Source organism: Ambystoma mexicanum, chromosome 11 (assembly GCF_040938575.1).
Source record: "Ambystoma mexicanum isolate Mex_15411 chromosome 11, UKY_AmexF1_1, whole genome shotgun sequence".
In the NCBI taxonomy this organism is placed as follows: Eukaryota; Metazoa; Chordata; class Amphibia; order Caudata; family Ambystomatidae; genus Ambystoma; species Ambystoma mexicanum.
Genome location: NC_090934.1, coordinates 253,969,373 through 253,990,888, shown reverse-complemented (window position 1 = coordinate 253,990,888; position 21,516 = coordinate 253,969,373). Strand labels below are relative to the sequence as shown.

Sequence of the window (21,516 nt, the reverse complement as noted above, 5' to 3'; positions counted from 1 at the left end):
CATGCATCTGTACTTGATGTGGGGGTGGGGGGAGTTTGCCTTTGTACTTTTCCTTGTCTGCATTCAAACATTCGTCTTATTGGGTAGTGAATTTGTACTTTGCCTTGACTGAATTCAAACAGAATTTGGGTATTTTCTGCATCAGCAATTTCGTACCATTCACACATTTGATGGCGCACTTGTCACAACGCCAAGGGGTCCCTACCTGCTTTGGGCAGAATCACTGGTTCCTTCCAGTGTCTCCGATTCTGTTCGTTCCTCTGCAGTGTGGGTCCTTTGGAGTCTGCGCACATGCTTCTAGTGTCCTGCGTGGCTCCGCGGTCACACGTTTTTTGGCCTGCAATGGGGGAATGCTGTCTATTCAAGCAGCCTAACATCCAGGAGCTCATGTTCGGCTCCCAACGTTTCCACGGCCCTTCTTGCTTGCACGTGGTGTTTCTCCTTCTGTCCCGGTGGCCTTCCTTGTTCCACTACACCTGTCCATGTGCCTTGCGTTCATGAGTCTAGCATGGGTTAAACATCCTCTCCTGCACTGCTCCTGCTGCTGCCTGCACAGGAATCTCTCTCCCTGGCTTCCCTTTCTGTGAGAAAGCCTGCTGTCAACTTTGGGGTGTAGCACCCTGCTAAGTCCCATGGGTGCCCCTTCTTTCTGGAGGGGCAGACTGGTCCTCATGGCTCCTCCAGCAATCCTCTGCTCCCCTTTGGCAGTCTCCTCTGGCCCAAACAGCAGTTCACAGTTCCTTCCCTTCTGTGACACGAATTCTGCATCCAGGTCCTCCAGTAAGAGCCTCACACACTTCCCGAGTCTTTCTCCTTTTTATATCGGTTTTGTTCAATAGGATTTGAGGAAGGACTAGACTGCTGACTAGGGGAAATGATCATCATCACCCCTCACCTTTTCTTCGTCCCATCTCCTTTTCTTTGTCCCAGTGTTGTGGGGATTGTGGGAACAGTAGATTTTAAAGGCAAACTGTTTGGATGAAGCGTATGTGGAGCTGGAAAAAGGGTCTCTGATAATTTTGCAGGGCAGGGTAGTTGAGAGTTGACCTTTTGGATGTGACCAATGCTTTCCAATATTCTCTATGGGGGAAAGTGGGAAGATATTGCTTTCGCCATTATACTGTTACAAATGGCAGATTTATCCTGAAAGGGGAATACTGCGCCTCACCCGACGGACTCTGGGTATCTCCCCCTCACCCCTATGTAATCCTCTATCACCCAGCCAACCCCAGGGTCAGGACCGGGTACCGGCTGCCGTCCCCTGGCCACATTGGAGGAGTCCATCGGATTAATCGCAATAGTAAAACTAGGAATGTGGTGTGACCTAGGAGTATATATGTTGTATCAAATTGGGAATATACTTGAATTTTACAAACTGGGCTTGGCAAACTGTTTATTCTGGCATTTCCAAATTGAGAGAAAACCAGCATTTTCAAACCAGGATTTTGCAAGGTTGCTGTAAAGTTATATAGTTAATCTGGAAATACACCAGCACTGTCACATTTGGAGAGTACTGAAAGGACATATACTAGGATTGTGCAAAGTGAAAATGTACTGAGGTTGTCAAAATAGGAGTTTACTTGGATTGCAAAATTTGTAACATACTGGAATTATTCAATGAGAGTATTCAGTAATGATCAAACCGGTATTGTACAGACTTCCAATTTACTGCTATTGCCACACTGTGGCTATACTGGTTAAAATATGAAGTATCCAAGGATTGTCCAACTCTGGTTGTACAGTCTCTGGTATTTTCAGAGACTTTTCTGGAATGGTCCAATTGAGATTGTACTGGGATTGTTACATTTAGCGTATATAGACCTTTTCAGACTAGGAATATGCTTGGATTGTGAAATCGAGATTATACTGTGCTTTTGTCCAAATAGAGGTATACGAGGACTGTGTAGACTGGAAACCTGGATGTCAAATTCGAGAATAATGGTGTTGTCATTGGGGGCGTGGCTTGGACGCCATGTGAAAGGACGTGCCTGAACGGGAGCTCCCGCTGATCCGAACATTATCCGGCTGAATCCGCGCAACGACCGCTACGATGTGGCATAGACGGTGATGACTGTAAATGCGAAGCTCGGCTGCACATGTGGATGCATTTTCACACGGGATTGTGCAGCGCTTGTGTACTCAGGAGCCGCGAGAAGTTTTGGTGCCGGAGCTTCGCCGGCAGACAAAATGGCTGCCGTCGCCTGATGTTGGGACAAAGGATCGGGGACCGGGATTCTGGAGGCGATTCCCTCAGTTCACTTTCAGCGCGATCCAGCGAGAGCAAGCCTGACTGGAGGTAGCTGAAACTGTGTGGCGACGGGGGGACATAGTGCCCCCAGGCCTGGGGCCTAAGCGAGATCGAAGGGACGCTCCTGATCGAAGATATGTCGAGCAAGCTCCTGAGGGCGAAGAATAAACAGCCCACGCTCGACGAATTTGCCAAGACGTCGCCTGGCACCGAGGGGACCAGGAGCAAAGAGAAGGCCCAGCCCAAGGAGATGGCCACAGGAGGAACGAACCAGGAGGTCCTGGCAGCGATCGCAGATCTGAAGGCGACATGGGAGACCAAACTCCAACTTGCGGTGGCCGAACTGAAAACTGCGATGGAACTACAGGTCGGGGCGGTACAGGAGGACGTGAACCTCCTGAGGCAAGATGTGCGAACCCTAGCCGAGCGCACAGAGACCCTGGAGAAGGAGATGGGCCCGACTGTGGCGGAATGCACCGCGCACAAACGAGAGATCCATGCCCTGGTACAGAGGGTAGGCAACCTGGAAAGCAGGGCTGAAGAGGCAGAAGGTCGGGCCCGCAGAAACAACATCCGGATTGTGGGCCTACCGGAGGGAGCTGAGGGCCAGAATCCCACAGATTTTATTGAGACCTTGCTGCTGCAGGAGATCACCAGAGGTGCCCTAACGCAGGGATTTGCAGTGGAGAGGGCACATAGGGCCCTGATCAGAAGGCCACCGCCGGGTAATCCGCCCAGGCCCGTGATCGCCAAGATCCTCAACTACAAAGACCGGGAGAAGATTCTGGAACATTTTCGTAAAGGGGGCACCATACGGCGAGGCGAGGCAACCATCACTGCTTACCCCGACTACACTCTACAAGTGCAGCGCAGTCGGATGAACTTTGGGGCGGTCAAAAGGCGCCTGCGGACGGCCGGTTTCAAGTATATGTTACTCTACCCAGCCAAACTTAAGGTCTTCTTCAAGGCTAAGACGCTGTTTTTCGACACCCCTGAGGAGGCCATGGAATGGCTCGATGCGCAGAACTGCCCGCAGGAGCCCGATGAGCAGATGGCGGATGGAGCAGGGAGAGTTAAGTGAAACAGTGGGCCCGGCTGACTTTGAACATTTGGACTGGAATATAGTCTTTGCCACTTTGTGATGGGGATGCACTTTTTAACTGTTTCGAATATGGTCCGCGAGCGCGGATATAGATGTGTAGGGGGCATCCGAGGGCCGTTTTATTCGTACCCCAGTGTGTGTTTAGATTAGTCACTGTGTCGGGTTCTCTACACGGGCTTCCGGAGAGAACCGGACACGGGGATGCCTGAGATCCAGGGATGGAGCTGGGCAGTTGGTTGGGTTAGGGGGGTGGGGGGTGTTAGTTGTTATGTGAGCCTGGGGAAGAAACTGAGAAGGGAAGTAGTCGGGACTGGGGGGAGGCGATCAGACCAGAGGGGGAAGTGGGAGCTACGGATAAATCATGGGAGACCTTAAGGTATTGACATGGAATGTTAGAGGGTTGAATAGCTACCTGAAGCGTAATAAGGTCATGTTGTATTTGAAGAGGCAGAGGATAGACGTGGCCTTGTTACAGGAGACGCATTTGACACGGGATAAACTTGAAATGGTGCGGAGAAAATGGAGGGGGACAGTGGTTGGATCCACATTCTCTGCGTATGCCAGGGGTGTGCTGGTTTGGGTTGCACCACATGTCCTGTTCAAGCTCTTGGGGGAGGTTGTGGAGTCGGACGGGCGGCTGGCCATGGTTCGGGGGATTGTGGAAGGTAGAGTTGTCTGTATCATAAACACTTATGCGCCCAACCAGGACACAGTGACTTACTTTAAGACACTGTGCGCGAGACTCGGTGAAGGGATGGGGAGCACTGTAATCTGGGGTGGAGACTTTAATTGTGTGCTTAACCCCAGGGAGGACAGGTCGGATGACAAAATGGTTAGGCCCAGCCCAGCGGCCAAGGTATTGCAGTCGCTGCTAACGGATCTAGGCCTGGTAGACGTGTGGAGAGCGAGACACCCGGGTGGGAGGCAGTATTCGCACTATTCGGCTCCGCACCAACTGCACACGAGGCTCGACTACTTTTTTGCCTCTCCAGACATTCTTACGGAGTGTGAACAGATTGACTACAGGGCGAGGGTCCTCTCGGACCACTCGCCCCTAATCATGCAATGGCGGCTGCGCCCCCCACGTGCACGGATTCCAACATGGCGCCTTCGGGCGGAAGCGCTACGGGATCCGGTATTCAAGGAGGACATGAGGGAGGAGATAGTCGCGTACTTTGAGTCGAACACAGGGAGTGTCAAGTCGGCTGGTACTTTGTGGGAGGCTTTTAAGGTGGTGATGAGGGGAGTTGCTATCGCGAAGTCCAAGGGATTAATGGGCGGAATCCTGACCGACCTGCGAGAGGCCGAGATCGAGCTGGAAAAAGAATTGGAGAAGGGTGGGACGGATATGGAAGTAGTTACTGAGCTGCAGCAGCGGTGCTCTGGGCACTGGGACAGACTTTGTAACCTGAATTATACGAAGTACATTGAGAGGTTGCATGCGGGTGGGGACAAGACAGGCAGGCTCCTCGCTTGGCTATATAAGAGCGAAACCCCTAGGGCTCCGATCCGATCGGTCATCACCGAAGGGGGTGCGGAGATCGACACGCAAGAAGGGGTAAATGGGGCATTCGCAGAATACTACCAAACATTGTATGAAGATCGGGAAGGGGGGAGCCGAGAGGAGATAGATGAAGTACTCGGGGATATAGGCCTGCCCAGAATCAGCGATGAAGAGCGAGAGGAGATGGATGCTCCGATCACTCTGGAAGAGCTCAGAGAGATAGTGCGACAGCTGCCCACTTGCAAGGCCCCGGGGGCGGACGGGTTCCCCAGTGAGTTTTATAAGGCGTATGGGGAAGAGGTACTCCCACCCATGCTGGACATGTTTAATGAGGCGTTTGAGCTGGGACAGCTACCAGAATCACTCAGGGAAGCGGTCATAGTGCCACTCCCCAAGCACAATACACCGGGACACGGTTGCGGCTCCTATCGACCCTTGTCGATGCTGAACCAGGACAGCAAGATCCTAACAGCTGTCTTGGCGGCTAGAATGAGGAGAGTGATAGGCAAGTTGATTCACCCTGACCAGACGGGCTATGTCCCGGACAGGAACATTACCCACAACCATAGACTCCTACACAGAGTGGTCGAATGGGGATGTAGCAAGGACGGCGAAATGGCGATAGTGGCGCTGGATGCGGTCAAGGCGTTCGACTCTGTTCGTTGGCCGTGGCTGTTGGCGGCACTGGATCACTTCGGAATGGGGCCGGGGTACAGGAGGTGGGCCGAATTATTATACAGCGCGCCTCTAGCCAGAGTTCGTACGGGGGCAGTAGTGTCGGACAGGTGGCAGTTAGGTAGAGGCACCAGGCAGGGATGTCCTTGGTCCCCAATGTTGTACATCCTGGCCCTTGAGCCCTTGGCGATTTACCTCCGGCAACAGTATGACCCGGTGGGCATAGAGGTGGGGGGGGAGAGCCATCTGATATCCCTGTATGCCGACGATATGCTGTTGTACCTCCAATACCCTGAAGAGAACTTGCAATATGTCTTGGAGGTGATGGAGAGGTTTGCTTGGCTTTCTGGCATAGCGGTCAACCCTCGGAAATCCACTCTGTTCCCGCTGGGCGGCTATGTGGGGATACCGGCTGAGAGGTTGCCAGTATTGCGGATCCCATGGGCGACGAGCACCTTTCGGTACCTTGGCATAGACGTATACCACACGACCGGGGAGGAACACAGGCACAATACTGAATTGGCAGTGGGGAGGATTGAGAAGTGCATGAGGTTTTGGGAGAAACTACCCTTAGCGATGATGGGCCGGGGTGCTATGCTTAAGATGGTCGTGCTACCTAGGCTGCTGCATTATTTCAATAACATTCCATACATGATACCCAAGGGGTTTTTTGCTAGACTACATAGGGTATGTAGAGATTTCTTATGGCAGGGCACGCGTAACAGGGTCGCATTGTGGAAATTGCAGAATGCTTATGAGAAAGGCGGCGTGAGGCTGCCGAACTTCGAGGCCTACTACGTGGCAGCGCAGCTGCAGTACGTGGCCAAGTGGCTTTCGGACGACGAAACCCCGGAACACAGACTGTTGGGAAAGGACTGCTCCCCCTTCTACCTGCGAGAGATTATTTGGGCATCCAGCACATGGATGAGGGGGCGTCCTAAGATGCTAGCGTTGGGCAGGAACATGTGGCGAGAGCCTGCCAGATGATGGGGGATCCCCTGCCGTGCATGCCGCAGCTGCCGCTGGTGGCCTTGGCAAGGGAAGACGGACAGCTTGGGGCCATCCTGCGAACATACTGGGAGTCAGTGGGGCTGGTCACTTTGGGTGACATTTGGCAGGATGGGGCCTTGGCGGAGTTCGCAGATCTAGAGGCGGGGGCGGGGCTGCACACGGGGCAATACATGACGTTCCACAGAGTGATCAGGGAGGTCCGGAGCACTTGGCCCGAGACCGTATTGGCTGACGAGCCGGATGCGACGCTGGAGATTATGTATGACGCATCCGAGGGCGGGCATGAGGTCTCCAGGCTGTACGATATGCTGATGGCAAAGGTTGGGAAGGATTTGGGGTACCTGAGGTTGGAATGGGAAACAGAGATGGGGGCCCCGATGGCGGATGGGCAGTGGGAGCGCGCCCTGGGGTACCACAAAAAAGTATCGAGGAATGCCAGGTTTAAACAGATACAACTATATATCACGCATAGGGCATACATGACCCCCCTGAGAATTTCCAGATTTCGAGACACTGGGCGCCAGGCGTGTCCCAAGTGTAACACAGAGAACGCTGATATGATTCACATGTTCTGGGCCTGCCCTGTGATTGCAACCTACTGGAGTGAAGTAGCGCAGAAGCTGGCAGGGAGGGGCATTGTACTTAAGATAGATTCGGCCTGGGCCTGTTTGCTTGGAGGGTACCCCAGGGCGCGCAAGCTTCGGCACGTGGAGAAGCTTAAAGATTTGGCTTATGTACTCGCCAAACGCAGAATAGCCATGGGATGGAAGAATTGTCAGAGGCCACGGGTGGAGGTATGGTGGCGTGACCTCCAGAAATGGGCTGCCGCCGAGACGACAGCATGGTGGGAGGCCAGCAGGGCGGGAGGGGAGGAAGAGGTGAGCTCCCTCACGGCATGGAAGGTGCTATTGGCTGAACTGTTTAGTACGGGGTCGACCTCGGCTGGATCTGAGAGCGTCGGAACCCCACCACACGGAACGGACAATGATGGTGGACACCCTACAGGCTCATAGGGGGGAGGGAAGGGGATTGTTAAGTTAATTCTGTTCTGTTTTTTTTTCTTTTTTTTTCTTTTTCATATCTGTTGTTTGGCCTTTGTTGTGGCTTGATGTGTTCTATTTATGTTCTGTTGCACCGTGTGTTCGTTATAAAATAAAATACATTTAAAAAAAAAAAAAAAAAAAAAAAAATGGTGTTGTCATTGGAAGAACACTAGGAAACCGCGAATATATTTAGACATAAGAAATACAACTATTAGATCATTGCCAACCTGAAAAAATACTTGGTTATTTAAATGGGGGGGATATCCTTGGTATTTATCCTGGGTTTATAGTTTGGGGTTATCAGACTGGGAACAATCTCTGATGCAAAACTGAATTATATTAAGTGATTGTTATACATGGAATGTGCAGAGAGTACATCCACTAGAATTGAGAAAACTGGAAATTTACTCTGGCTAATCTGGAATGTACTGGCATACTCGGATTGTGTGATGGCCTAAGTGTTGTACTGTAAAAGGGCCATGATGTTCGAATTGGGCACAATAGAAACTGGCAACAATGTGCTAAGTAGGGGTAAAGTGTTTTTGAAATAATGGGGCATAATGGAAACTGGTTAACCATGACCTGAGTACTTCGGCAATGATATGGTAACTGGGCCTATTGTAAACTGGCAGTGAATGGTGGGGTATCTTGGCATAATGTAAACTGGCAATGGTGTGCTGGTTGAGTTAAAATATACCTACATTCAAAATGAAGACCATGTATACATCAGAATGTTCGATGCCTTATGCAAGTTTCACAACTTTGATTTCTGTATTTGATTAGTTGATTTAGCTTCTTCACCTCTTCCAGCACTTACTTATTTTTAGCGTGACTCAAAATTTCCCAACGGGGAGTGTGGATTGAAATGAGCATCAGTTCACCTGGATGCTACCGTAGAACGTGACCGCTACAAAATGTGTATCTGATTAATGTCTTTGTTTTTTCCTGGCAGTCTCCTGGCACTTTTACCTTTTGACCTTCCTCCATGTGAGCAATGGCGAATGCCGAAGTCAACGTTCCTGTAGGAGAGGTTGTAGTCGTCCCCAGTGAAGGAAATGAAGATGAAAATCCAGAGGATGCTAAGACGCAAGTTATCTTACAGTTGCAGCCGCTTCAGCAAGGGTGAGTAGTAGTTGATGAAGAAAGTGAGGCACGAATTGTATGTGCATAGGTGATTTATACCAATAAATCCAAGCAAGAGAGCAATAGACTGGAGTTCTACAGATAAGTGAGGGTGGTGGTGGTGGGGGGGGGTTGACATAAAGGGGAGTTGGAGGAATGGCACAAAGGTTGAAGCTCTTTCCAGGATTTAGTAATCGTCGGATAACAAGGTGTTCTTTGAGGAGTTGAATCCGAATGTGCTTCCAGGAGAGTTTGGGCCTGTCTGAATGTTTTTTTGAATCAATTGTGCCCATTTCATGGCTCTTACATACTGTAGTCTGCTCATTTTCAGTCTGATTTCCTTGGGGATTGGGATTCTACGTTACATATTGCATCATCTTAAATCATTATCTTTCCACCCAGCCACATGTGGACGAAGTAAAGTTTTTTCCTGACACTGCAAAATAAAAACCTCTTTCCATTCCAGTGGGCTGCTAGTTTGCAGTCTCTTGGGAGCTTTGGGATTTGGAGCATATAGGGCAAAGACCCGGGGTTAGATAGATGGAGCTTGTATTTATTGGTTTATTGTCTATATATAGGCAAGTGCCACAAAATAACTTTTGTGTGTCTCTACGTACTGCTAGTTCTCTTTGGAAGTAAGGCAGATGCACCAAGAGCTGGGGAGATAATATCTGACATAATTCCTGCAGATATGAATGTCATTTCTGCCAGAAACTTCCTGTGTGAATAAATGTATATTTATTTTATGTATTGGATATTTGTAGGACGCCTATACAGCAAATGATGTTTCAAGGTACCACAAGAAGAAACGGGACGGGGGGAGGAGCGGGAGACATTTGCGCGATCTCAATGTTACTGGGCCTAGTAAGATCGTTGTCTTGTCCCCACCTTGTTTCCCCCCCACCTTGTTTCCCCTCCCCTGTCGCACTTTGAAACACTTGTGTATGCACACGCTATAAATACAATATCATATCATAAAGATAACAATTTCTAGATGTTTTTTGAATCTGGATGTTATGTTTGAAAATATGTGCTCACTTAAGAAACCTGCATTTTTTGCTGTAGCATCTGCCTCACACATTTGGACTGTGTATAGTTGTAGGTCATGACTCCAAGAATAAAAATACACCACAACAGCTTGAACCATAGTGCAATTATCGCAGAGGAGACACTAGGTAGGCTTTTCAACTTTATTAATTTCTTAACAACTTAGACCCCTCCAACCTCGGCGATATTCCCTGTGCTTGCACCTCATTGGCCGTGTTCCGTTCATGAGGCCACACCATCCGAGACAGTCACATGCCACACACTTTCTCTCTTAACAGTGACTGATCTAGTCTCTAAGGTAGTGTGGATGTTTGATGGGCTGGAAGCAGATATCCATTGGGAACATACCTGCTTGCTCGCCTCAGTGGGGACATTTTGACTCCATGAATGATGTAGAGTGATGAATCCTATGGAGGAGTCACTGATCCCCCAGCCTAATGTCTTCTCCCATGTGGCCAGGGAAAGACAGCCACTACCTGATCCTGACCCTGGGAGTGGTATTCTGAGGGTGGATCACATTGGAGGAGATGGCTGTCGGAGAGAAGTGGTGACTCCAACAGGAGAGACGTGGTATTCTTCTCTGTCCTGTGAAGATGACCCTATAACTCCAAAGTTCCTGATGACATGTCATTATTCAGAACCTTTCAGTGGTAAAACCCTGAAAACCCCTTTTTCCAACTATTCCAGATAAAATACCATTCACTCTTTTGTGTACATAACACCCCATGAACACAAACATCTATTGTTTATGATGGAGTTGGATGGAGGGAGTGCGTGGGCTGGTTGGAGTGGGTGGATCAAAAGGAATGGACGGACACAAAGGAATGGTGTGATCGGACTGAGTGGATCGACCAAATGGCAAGCATGGAGTAGATGGAATGTATAGTGGACTGAACGGACGGAGTGGATGGATAGACGGATAGAATAAATGGTTCAGATGTTCGCCCGATCACATGTACCTTACTGAAAACCACCATAGCTCATCACCACGCTTACTCTCTCCTATAAGCCCACCACTCAACTAGAACACAGCAATACTATGACACATTTGGTATAGCTGTTCTCATACCAACACCCGCCACATACTCCACATCATACTAATTACACAGCAGGCTCAGCACACCCGCTAGCCTATGCGTCTCCTCAGGCCTAGCGCAGCCACAAATCAGTCTGGGTATCAACCAACCAGAATGAACACATATTCCTGATCTCCCAACCACCACACCTACCGCTAAGAAGCAGCTATCATGCAAGTGCAACACCAGCTGCACACACATCCGGTGCACCCGCGCACCTTATGACTCTCTCTCTCTCTCTCTTTCTCTCTCTACTGACTTGAACTATGGTTTCCGAGGGCGTTCATCCTACCAGCGCCTTGAGATCATACTAATGATGCGTAATGCACTATTTAAATGTAAAGTAACATAACATAACATGGTTATTTAAACAAAGATGTCCAACAATATAACTGTTTAAAATTCCTTTAGACTCCAGTCCCAGAAAACCTCAAGCACTGAGACTAAGAGTAAGGAGTCAATGTGGAATGAAAGTAACATCAAGTTCAACATGCGGTCTAGTTGTCGGGTTCACAAACAGCGGCGCGGGACGTTTAAACCTGAAGATCACTTAAAAACAGGGAGAGGGAGAGAAGCGGAGAATGCAAAGTGAGGAGCGGACCCAAAGGAGGAGGCTGACCCATGGAGACGAGCCATGTTAGAAGAGCCAAATGCTTATAGGTAACCGCCTGGAGGCGTACCTTACCGGAGGAGCGGGAGTCTGGTAAACCCGCAGTGAGTTCCCTGGAGGGACCGCTGGAAGAAAGACAGCCGCTGTGAGACCAAAGAAGACGCGGTCCTGTGGGTTGCCGTGATTCCATCAGCGAGTAGGTGGAAAGCGGACGCGTGTACCGTATGAGTCTACCTGACAGGTGAAGCCTGCCCAACAGTAAACCTGCATGTTACACCCATGAGTTGACCCAGAGAGGTTGGGGGCCCTGGGATGTGCAAACAAACTTATGAACATTTGTGTAATTATTTTGAAAATCGACCAAGTAAAATTGAAGGGCAAAATTAGTACAAATCTCCTTTTTATGGAATATCTATTTGGCGAACCGTGGAAAATGCAATGCCATAAGCCAACAGACACTAATGAAGTTAAAGGGCTAAAGTTGTACAAATCTCCTTATATGAAAAGGCAATTTGGGGAACATTGGAACAAGCATTGCCAAAAGCCAATGGATACTAAGAAAGAAGTTAACAGACCGAAATTGAACAACCCCCTCATAAATAGGATGGCAATACGGGGGAAGTTGGAACAAGTAATATCTGAAGTCAATGAGATATAAACACTGAAGAGCTGCAACTGTTATACTTGGAAGAAAGTGAGCATTGTAGAAAGAGCTGGTGAAAGATGCCCATCAGGCAGTGAACCCTTTTTGGAAAGACATTTGGTAGGAGAGTATACCAAGACATCCTTTTGGAGCAGTTGTGTGAAAGAGCAACTTTGACATTTCAAGCAGTTGTTCAAATCAACATTTTGCCATCCTGTAAAGTAGACGACTTCCTTTTTGCTAAACTCCAAACAGTGTTTTGGAAAAGGCATTTGCTTTGCCATCCTGAGGAAAGTATTATGTAAAAGAGACATGTTCATTAACTTTAACAGAGCATTGTTGGAACCGAACATTTTCAACTGCATTCCTGAAATGGTTCAGGAAAGGGAATCAACCCCTCGATACAAGGATTGTTTTGTTGGGATTATACATTTGGAATTTTACACACTTTTTAAATTGAAAATCGTTTACCTTGCACCTTTTTGATTGTTTATGTTGGTGTGAGGGCCAGATATATTTTGGACACACAGGTTGCTTTAGTTTTATAGGCAGGGACACTCTCTAGGATAAGACCCCTTTTTCTTTTAATAAAAATGACTAATGTAGAAAACATTACAACTTTTGTGTCGCCTCTCCTTTCTGACCCTCACATGTAGCCTATATGGTGTTGTGATGGCTTAAGAGCCTTGCGGAATGACACCCTAATAGCCGTTACCTGGCAGTCTGATTATGTATGATGGTCGGCCCTCTCTCCCTCCTCACAACTGTCACCTTGCAACCTCTGTGGGCTAACCCTGTGAGGATGAGGTCACCCTATCAAAATTCCACATGCGTCCATTATTGTCAAACTGGTGTGTTTTGATCTTGTCGGACAGGTCCACTGAGTTGGCATAGACCCCACATGCCCCCCGGGTGTGTGGGTTCTATGCTAGAGTGGTAGAACTATTGTGTCTGGCTTCCCATGTGTAATTTGCACAAAAGGAGCAGACCCTATATAGAACAGTGGTGAAAATCAGAGGCTATAACTTTTTCACTGACACATTAGCCTATGCCCCGCGTACGCGGTCCTTAATTACCTTTTATTGAAGGTTTCAGCCATGCCATTGTTTGGGGGTAGCACACTGAGCTGCAACTGTGTTTTATCCCTCTCTCTGAGAGAAACTTTCACATCTCTGCTGGCCATCAAAATGACACTGGGATAACCTTACCTTTTTAAGACTTCATCTAGGAATTGGATAACCGCTTTGGTAGAAATCTCCTTGGGGAAGGATACCTCCACCCATCTGTACAAGAAATCCATTAAAATGATATAGAAGTGTGGGACTCTGCGGCAGTTTATGTGCCCCACCAGACCCACCCCACTCTCTCCCATGGCAATTTGGTGACAGACCTATCGGTCATGAGAGGACAATGTTAGTACGTAAATAATCCCCTGATTCCTCCTTTTAGGTTCACGGCTATAACAGCAGCTGAACTAGCCACTAGTATAGAACAGCTTAAAACCACATAATGTAAAAGGGATCCATGCTCAGCAGTTATCACATTTTGTTCCTCAACACTGGTAGACGCCATCTGCAAATTTGTTAATGCCTGTTTTCAAGAGAATTCGGTGACTATGGGTCTTAAAAAGGCATGGATAACACCCTTCCTCAAAAAAACAGGTTTACCAGATGATAACCCGCTGAGTTACCGACCCATTACGAAGACTCAATGTTTGTTAAAGATCTTAGACCAGGTTGCTTATGTTCAGATCTCTGCCCGTCGTAATCCCTATCCTATTCTTAATATGCATCAATCAGGTTTCAGGCAGGGGTTTGGGACGACTGCCTTGTTGGAACTGAAGTCTAGGTTAGTGGATCGCTTGGATAAGGGGTTGCCATCTCTCCTTATGGATTTGTCGGCGGCCTTCGACCTGGTGGATCATTCCATTCTAAGGGAGGTCGCCAAAATCTCGAATGAGGCAGCACAGTGGTTCTTTCCTTTCCTGAGTAATCTGGAGTGTAAGGTCTACTATGAGGAGGCAGAGGCTCCTCTGTAAGTCTAAAGTTTGGTGTACCACAAGGAGCGTGTACATAAACTATGTGTTTACAGTATTTTCACGGTCCCATTTTTCACGCTTCTTGAGCAAAATGCATAGCGTTAACAAACTTCGCTGAAGATACTCAGTGTATCATTCCTCACAGGTAACCATGACAAAGACTAACTTTATCTCAAAGTATATACCATCATTGAAAACTGGATGGTTCAGAATAACCTTGTGTTAAACAGGGAGAAAACTGAGCTTATGGTAGTGGGTATCCAGAATATGATTAGAAAACTAGGACCGGTCTATGAAAACTTTACTTTAGAGGACACGAAGATTGTTGTACAAAAGAAGTTCAAGACGTTGGGTGTTGTTCTTGATCAACATCTCAGCATGAAGGCTCATGTCAGTAGCCGTGTGTCATCTTCTGCCTATTACATTAAGCTCCTGACTCATCTCCATGCCTTTACCACTCAACCTAATGCCGAGACCATTGCAAGGGTGATAGTGGGTGCGAAAAAAGATTATTGTTGCAGACAGTTGTTTGGCATCAATAAAGGGGAGTGTAAGCGTTTACAAGTGATTCAAAACAGCGCAGTTAGAGTAGTCACAGGTACTGCGTGGAGAAACCATATTTTGGAGGCTCGACTTGGCTTACATTGGTTACCTGTTGAATCAAGACTACTTCATCGCCTTTTGTGAATTGTTCACAAATGCCGACTGGGTAAGATGCTCACTTATTTACAGGCCTGATTGAAGAAAAAGCTCATGTAAGATCTCTCAGGTCTAATAATACAAATCAGTTGACACTACCTAATTGTAACACCATTAAAGCCAGTAAAGGAGCATTCTTGAATGCAGCTCCTAGATCCTGGAATGGACTCCCCCCACTAGAATTGAGAGGGCCTAAATAGACAGACCTTTTTAGGAAGTAATTAAAAACATTGCTTTTTAACTGATCTCATTCTTCTTTGTTTTCTTGTTACTTGCTGATCTGTTGGATGTTTTTGTGTAGTGGCGCCCTTAAGCCTATGGGTCCATGGTTTGCGCGGTATAAATTAATAAAGTAAAGACAACGAGATTAGAGTCACCTTTCACTGTTGTCACATAGTATGCAGACTCTGACACCAATAGTCAGCTCGAACACATTGTTTGGTTTTCGTTATCTCTTGATGGCCCTTATGTGCCACATTCACAATGGCCTCTGTCACGCCAGTTGGCGAAATTATACAATCGCCCCTTAAGAAATATATGCCCTACATGTGTATCTCCTCGCTAATGTCCAAGGGCCCTCTAAACACAGCCATCTGTGGTCTGGGTTGTTCACTGACCCCTTCTCTATTAGTACCCTCCTAAACTCTTTGAGAGATCTTCTTCCATCATGCCCGCTTGAATGCAGATTCTGCCCCTTTAAGGAGGTGTGTAGTAAAGGATATTATCAGTTATTTCCCCCTTCCAGGTTTGACTCTATCCCTACATTGCTGGAGTCTTTCATCAGAATGGTTCTCCTTTCCGATCTTAAGTATATTTAGGGAATGGACTTAGTTTAGCGACTGCTTGATTATTTTTGAATTATGAACTTCATGCCTTTAATTCTATTAATCCAGTCTTTGCGTGGTTCAATACCTCTAGCCGAAATTACATGAACCAAATATTCAATACAGTAGTATATCCTCCTGAAAACCTAGAACACCTGCCTTGGACTGGAAAAGGATTGTACATTACTTGTACATTACTTGTTTGGACACTGAGACAGCAGCGACCAACCCGAATGGCATCCCCACAAATTGCGAGAGCCCTGCTGGAGTGATGAAGGCTGCTGGTTGCCGGGAGCTCAGGTGTAGTCCTATTTGATGGCAGGCCAAATTTCGATCAAGTGTAGAGAAAATGTGAGTATCCCCAATGGTAAATGGTAGTCCCAAAATATTGGGAAGGGGGGGGGGGGTGTAGGTCTGGGATAATGTAATGATTCAGTGCCTTAAAATCTGTGCAAGATGTAATTTCTGTGTGGGCTCTGCAACCTTCAGTAGGTGAGAAACCCAGTCTTAAGCTTCCACTCTTTCAATGATACCTTGAGACTCCATTTTATCAAGTTCTGTATTCACTCCATTTCTTAGGAATAGAGGGGATGCTTTGCAGTTTAACATGGTTGTTCCTGGCTGAAGTTTCATTTTGTGGATTAACCCCTTCTGGAAATCTGCTTCTTTCCTGAAGACCGTTCTCTCCATCTTTGCAATTTAGGACTGTCCAGCACATTCAGATTTAGTTTTATATCTAATCTCTTTTGATGAAACCAGGTGAGGTGAGGCATGGTCCATCTGCTTGTGATGCATATTTGACCTGTGGTAATTCGATCTTTAAACATGAGGTTGGCTTTGAACCACCCAATTAAATCTCTTCTCGCACAACCATATGCCACTGGGTTGATAACCACCTTGTTGAAGGGTTGTTCGGCAATTGCGGATTTGAACATTCTCTTGGCTAATACTGTGTACTTGGCTCTTGAGTCATCATCATTCTCTCCACTCGCCCATGGTCTATATGCTCAATGTCTGGGTGGGAGGAGACGTCCAGATCTTCCTACTCATCAATGGAAAAGATGCCTTCTTTGAGGTTTTCACAAAGCTCATCCACCAGATACGCATCAGAGGTAGATTTGTAACACTGCAGGGTGGACACTACACTTGCGTATCAAAAAGCCCACATGGCCAGAACGCCCATTTTGAGCCTACCTTGTGGTCACCTCAACAAAAAGAAGCCCTAGAAAACAAAATGCCTGGGAACAGGATTTAAAAGAAACCATTGGTACCCCAATGACTACCAAAAGGTACAGGCTACCAATGCAGTAAAATGGCTCACAGCCGTGATGAAGCCGAAATTACAGAGCAACTGCCACCAACCTATTCCCTAAAACCAATTTATAGTCCAATAATCACACTAGGGCTAAAATGGGGTGCCAGAGAGACACCCCTAGTTCTGGACACCTTAGATGTGACCGAATTCCATATACCTTACATAAGGTATAACAGGATGTAATGCAGAGGCCACCAAAAAACGATCAAGGAGCCAAAAAGACAAGGGGGGAAAAAGCAAAAAGGATAGGAGCCCTAAAAGGGGCACTTGAATCCCCAAAATATTGCCTAACGCCAGGGCTGTTACACACCTGTAGGTATGTTCCACTTGCTAAGTAGTTTGGAGGATCTATAGGGACTGGTCGCTTTTTTACCATAGTTAATCTCGGACTTTACGGTCTCTGCATTCCAGCATTAATTGATTGTTCACTCTTTCCTTTGTTTGCATGGCAGAAGTGATGAATTACTCGATTGATTCTCCCTCCTCAGGGATCTTACCAAAGTGGTATCTCTCTAAGATAGTGCTGACTTTATTCTCATATTGTTTAATTTCTTTAAGCACGTCTCATACTTGTTCAAACCTTGAGCCTCTTCTTGTGTGAGTTCAGGAAATTAATTGTAGTTTTCTTGTCCTGCGGCTCTCAAGCAATGCAGGAGTAGTGATCATTTCTGTTCTGGTACGTAGCTCGCCACGCAAACAGCATTTGCAGTGTTCAAAAGACTCTTCCTTCTTTTCCATTGGACTGCTGGTTTACCTGGTGTTGGTAAAAAGGTCATGGGAGGGGCCATGCTTTGCATAGTTGGATTCCGATGGAGCCACCCCCCTCTATCTTAGTGCTCGAGATAGTTAATGGCTACTTCTACATAGGACTTCTGATATTATGAGGAGTCCTTCTGTTTGGTTGAGGCAGTTCTGTCTCAAATCTATGTGACTGACTAGCAGTCTCAAATCTCTGGTCATTATCTTTGAGTATGTGGAGATCCTTTATTCTGGAGTGGGGCACACCAGCTTATAGCAAGTGACTCACTGCAGAATAGGCACAGTTCTTTTTGTATTCAACAAGATAGGCAGACAAGCCGCTCCTTTCTCTTGCTGTTTCCCTTTTCTTAGTGCAGAGCATGGTGGGCGGGGTGAGAGGCCACCAGGGCCGCCTTGTCTCTCTGGGCTGTGTCATGCGTTGCCTGGAGTGCACCGTAAGTGGGTCCGGGTTCGCCCGCTTGTTGCAAGTGTAATGACGACGAAGGAGACAGACAGCTGGTAGGCTTTTCAACTGTATTTGTATTTTGACAGCCAGGTAGCGGCATGCGAAGGCCCCACCGGCCTCAGTTTCCCACATGCTCCTGCCTCCTCAGGCAGTGTTCCATTCAGAAGGACACACCACAGAGGCAGTCACATTCCACAGTTAACATTGGTTCTTGATTGGATGGATTTTCAGAATCTGCTGTGAGGGGTCAGAAATGTGAGGTGGACAACTGAGTAAAGGTGTTTCACAAGATGCTATTTTATTAACTTAAAAATGGTTGAATAAACGCCTCACTATCCCTAACCTAACCTAGCTTCCCTGCCTATCAAAATAAACGAAAGGAAACCCTCTAGGAATCTGTCTGTCCCACTTATACATACATTCAACACATAAAGGAAATGTATAGCAACAGAAATAACCATTAGGTTCCACACAGACCAAAACATGATGTTCTTGTAACATGGGTCGGACCCCCCTTCCCCAGATTCAAAGCAGGATTTCCAATCAAAATAGAAATTCTGTTTTGTAACCAAGTTCCAATAGTTCTTCACTCTAGAAGATTCCCACTTGGCTTTCAACCAACAGTTCAACTATCCAACCAGTTTTTATCTCACTTTAGCAAAGAGTCCAACACAACTTCTTCTCTTTAGGAATCAAATCACTTCCACAATTCATCTTCATCAATGGTAATGTTTTGTCAGGATGATTTCACAACAGTTCACAAAGCCCTTTTACTGGTCTTGCCACCTCTCTTCGCTTTGGCAATACTGGTTATCGTTAACTTGTTTTAATATTGCCCTCTCTTGCCTTTGACAATGATGGTTATTGTTAATTTGTTTTAAAATTATGCTTTATTGACTTTATATATCTCTCGCTTCCTCTCCCGCTCCCTCACAACCCCCAATCAGGATAAAAATGATAACCGTCCTTTCTTAAAGTCCACTTAAACTTCTTTATATCAGTTCTGTATTCAAAATAAGCACTCGTGGCACGCAGGCGATTACAGAGCGTACCGGGGTTACTCAATATTGGTAAACCCACCGGTTGTTGAGTATGCGTCCTCTCGGTCCACTGCCACAGTGCCTTCTGCTTCCTCTGCCGTTTCTTCCTACACAGCAAACTGTTTTTGTCTACTAAGCGTGGCCTACGCCGGCTGGGAAAGGAGCATTCCTTGCTCCAGGAGTACTCTGCTGCTTGCCTGCCAGCAAAGGACACGTCAAAAGGGGGAAAGCTTTTTGCAACAATGCTTCCTGCTGCGCAAGCTCTGCATACAAGGCCATCTGGGTGGAAACAGCATTCGCTCTGCAACTAGCGGCGGCTCCGGCATCTCTGCTTCCCTTGTTCTGCCGCCACTGCAAAGTGGAATCACGACAACCACCCCACCTCCTGCTTCTCCTTATGGCCTGCACCTGAGGGGGTCTTTTGAGTATATAAGTCCCGCTCAGGTTTGGATCATTAGAACCAATAGACTGCACCTTGCAGTCTGGTGCCTCCCTCGTCCTCGCCCAGTACTTTGGGCATTGTGGGAAGTCCCCAATGTTCAAATTAACTTTTTTGTTCTGAAGCTTGTCTTCAACTTTGCTCACTTGACTCTTTTTTTAAAAAAAATATTGTATTAAACAATTTGATTTTATTTTGCTTATAGTTGTTGATGTAACTTCATAATCCTGACAACCATCCATTACATTTGTGTCGTACCGTTATTTCGAATGGATTGTGTCTTTCCACGTATACCTTATCTTTGATATTTCCCAATATCCAGCTGGCTTTCTCTGAATTCTTTTTTTCAGTAGAGGGCGCTGTGCGTCGATCCCTAGTCAAGTCGATGTCCCTCGGAGGTCTCTGTCTTGACGTTGACGTCACCGTAGGTATAAGTAGTACACGCAGCACCCGCTGGCCTACAGTTCAGTTTTTTTGCGCTTCGCATCTTCGGTAACGTAACTCCTAGTCAAATCTTTGAGTTTTTTCGAAAATTCATTGAGTTTTCGACACGATATGGCTTCATCATCGGCGTCATCCACTCCTCGTCCGGAATTAAGAAGTGCCGGGACTGCAGTGCTAAAATGTGACAGACCCGCACAGGATCTGCTTGTGGTGTTTAGGGTCAAACCATCAGAGTTTGGAGTGTGAGGACTGCATGTCGATGACGGCCAAGCCCCTTGAGAGAGCGCAGAGGGAAGTTGGCGAGATGTAAGCCTAAAAAATCCCCTTCGACCCCTTCTAAACTTACGTCGGCAGACGAGTCGAGACCAACGTCTTCTCGTCGTAAGAGGTCTAAAAGTTCCCATTCGAGAAGTGGTTCGGATCATTCCTTGTCTTCGAGGCATGGCAAGAAGAGGAGTCATAGGTCGCGGTGTACGTGGTCCTCTAATTTACCCGAACGGGTCGTTTGCCCTTCGAAATCTAGGACCCCGGCTTAGTGGGAGGAGTTCAGACTCCATATGTTCGAGAACGCCTAGAGGCGACACTCCAATCGAAAGACCTCAAGCACAAGAACCGTTTGTCAGATCCGCCCGTCGAACCTCCTCGAGCGATCTCATCCCTTGAATCGAGAGAAGGCCTCCTCAAAACATAAAAAAATCGACGTCATCGACGCCAAAGGAAATCTATACAACGGGTCTGGAGAGTGTCTTCATTTGCGCCGGTACCGATGGAGAAGCCATGAATGCCTCGATTGTCGACCTCTCAGCGCTGCATGTGTCCATCCCTTCGACACATTAGTCGAAGACATCGACGATAACGATGAAGTCATCGACGACATTGTCAAATCCATCAAAGCCATTCGGTGTTTGGGTGTGAAGAGCTCCTACACCTGCTCCAGACTGCACCTGAGGAAATTGTGTATTCATTACTAACCCAATACCCGTAGTGTCAGAGCGTTCCTGGTGTTTGTGGACCTCAGGTACCAGGAGGTCAGCCACCAAAGGAGTGTTTCTTTCTTTTTTTGGTACCAAGATGGATCCTATCGGACCATTCACCAACCGAGTGAGCACAACTGTGAGTAGAACTGTGGCTGTGTTTGCTGGGACGAATTGCTGTGTGACTAAGGAATTGTGTACAGTCAGCGTATTCACAGCAGGAAACGTGGGTAATTGGAATCCTTTGGTCTCGAACTTAGGGTAGTGGCAAGGTCCTGCCATAAGGAAGAACAGGTAGAATAGGCGGGAATAGAACTGCAACTGGGAAGCAGCCCCTCACACCCAGTCAGCCTTGTTGAGGTAATTCCCCAAAAGCATGTCCATCATGAAATCCCGCAAATCCCAGGCACTTTTGTGCGACCTTCGGCGCCAGCTGCTCAACCCATTAAGTTTGCAAA

The 21,516-nt window shown here is 47.2% G+C and overlaps 1 protein-coding gene across 3 annotated transcripts in view; it reads left to right on the top strand.

Annotated features, from left to right (window-relative positions):
- The window catches only part of GMEB1 (glucocorticoid modulatory element binding protein 1), a 921,206-nt gene that overhangs the window by 130,250 nt on the left and 769,440 nt on the right, over positions 1–21,516 (top strand). For all 3 annotated transcript variants that reach the window (XM_069622968.1, XM_069622967.1, XM_069622966.1), the window contains exon 2: positions 8,536–8,705. In XM_069622968.1, coding sequence (XP_069479069.1) covers positions 8,578–8,705 — 128 coding nt within the window. In that variant the 5' untranslated portion in view covers positions 8,536–8,577. The remainder of the gene's footprint in view (positions 1–8,535; positions 8,706–21,516) is intronic.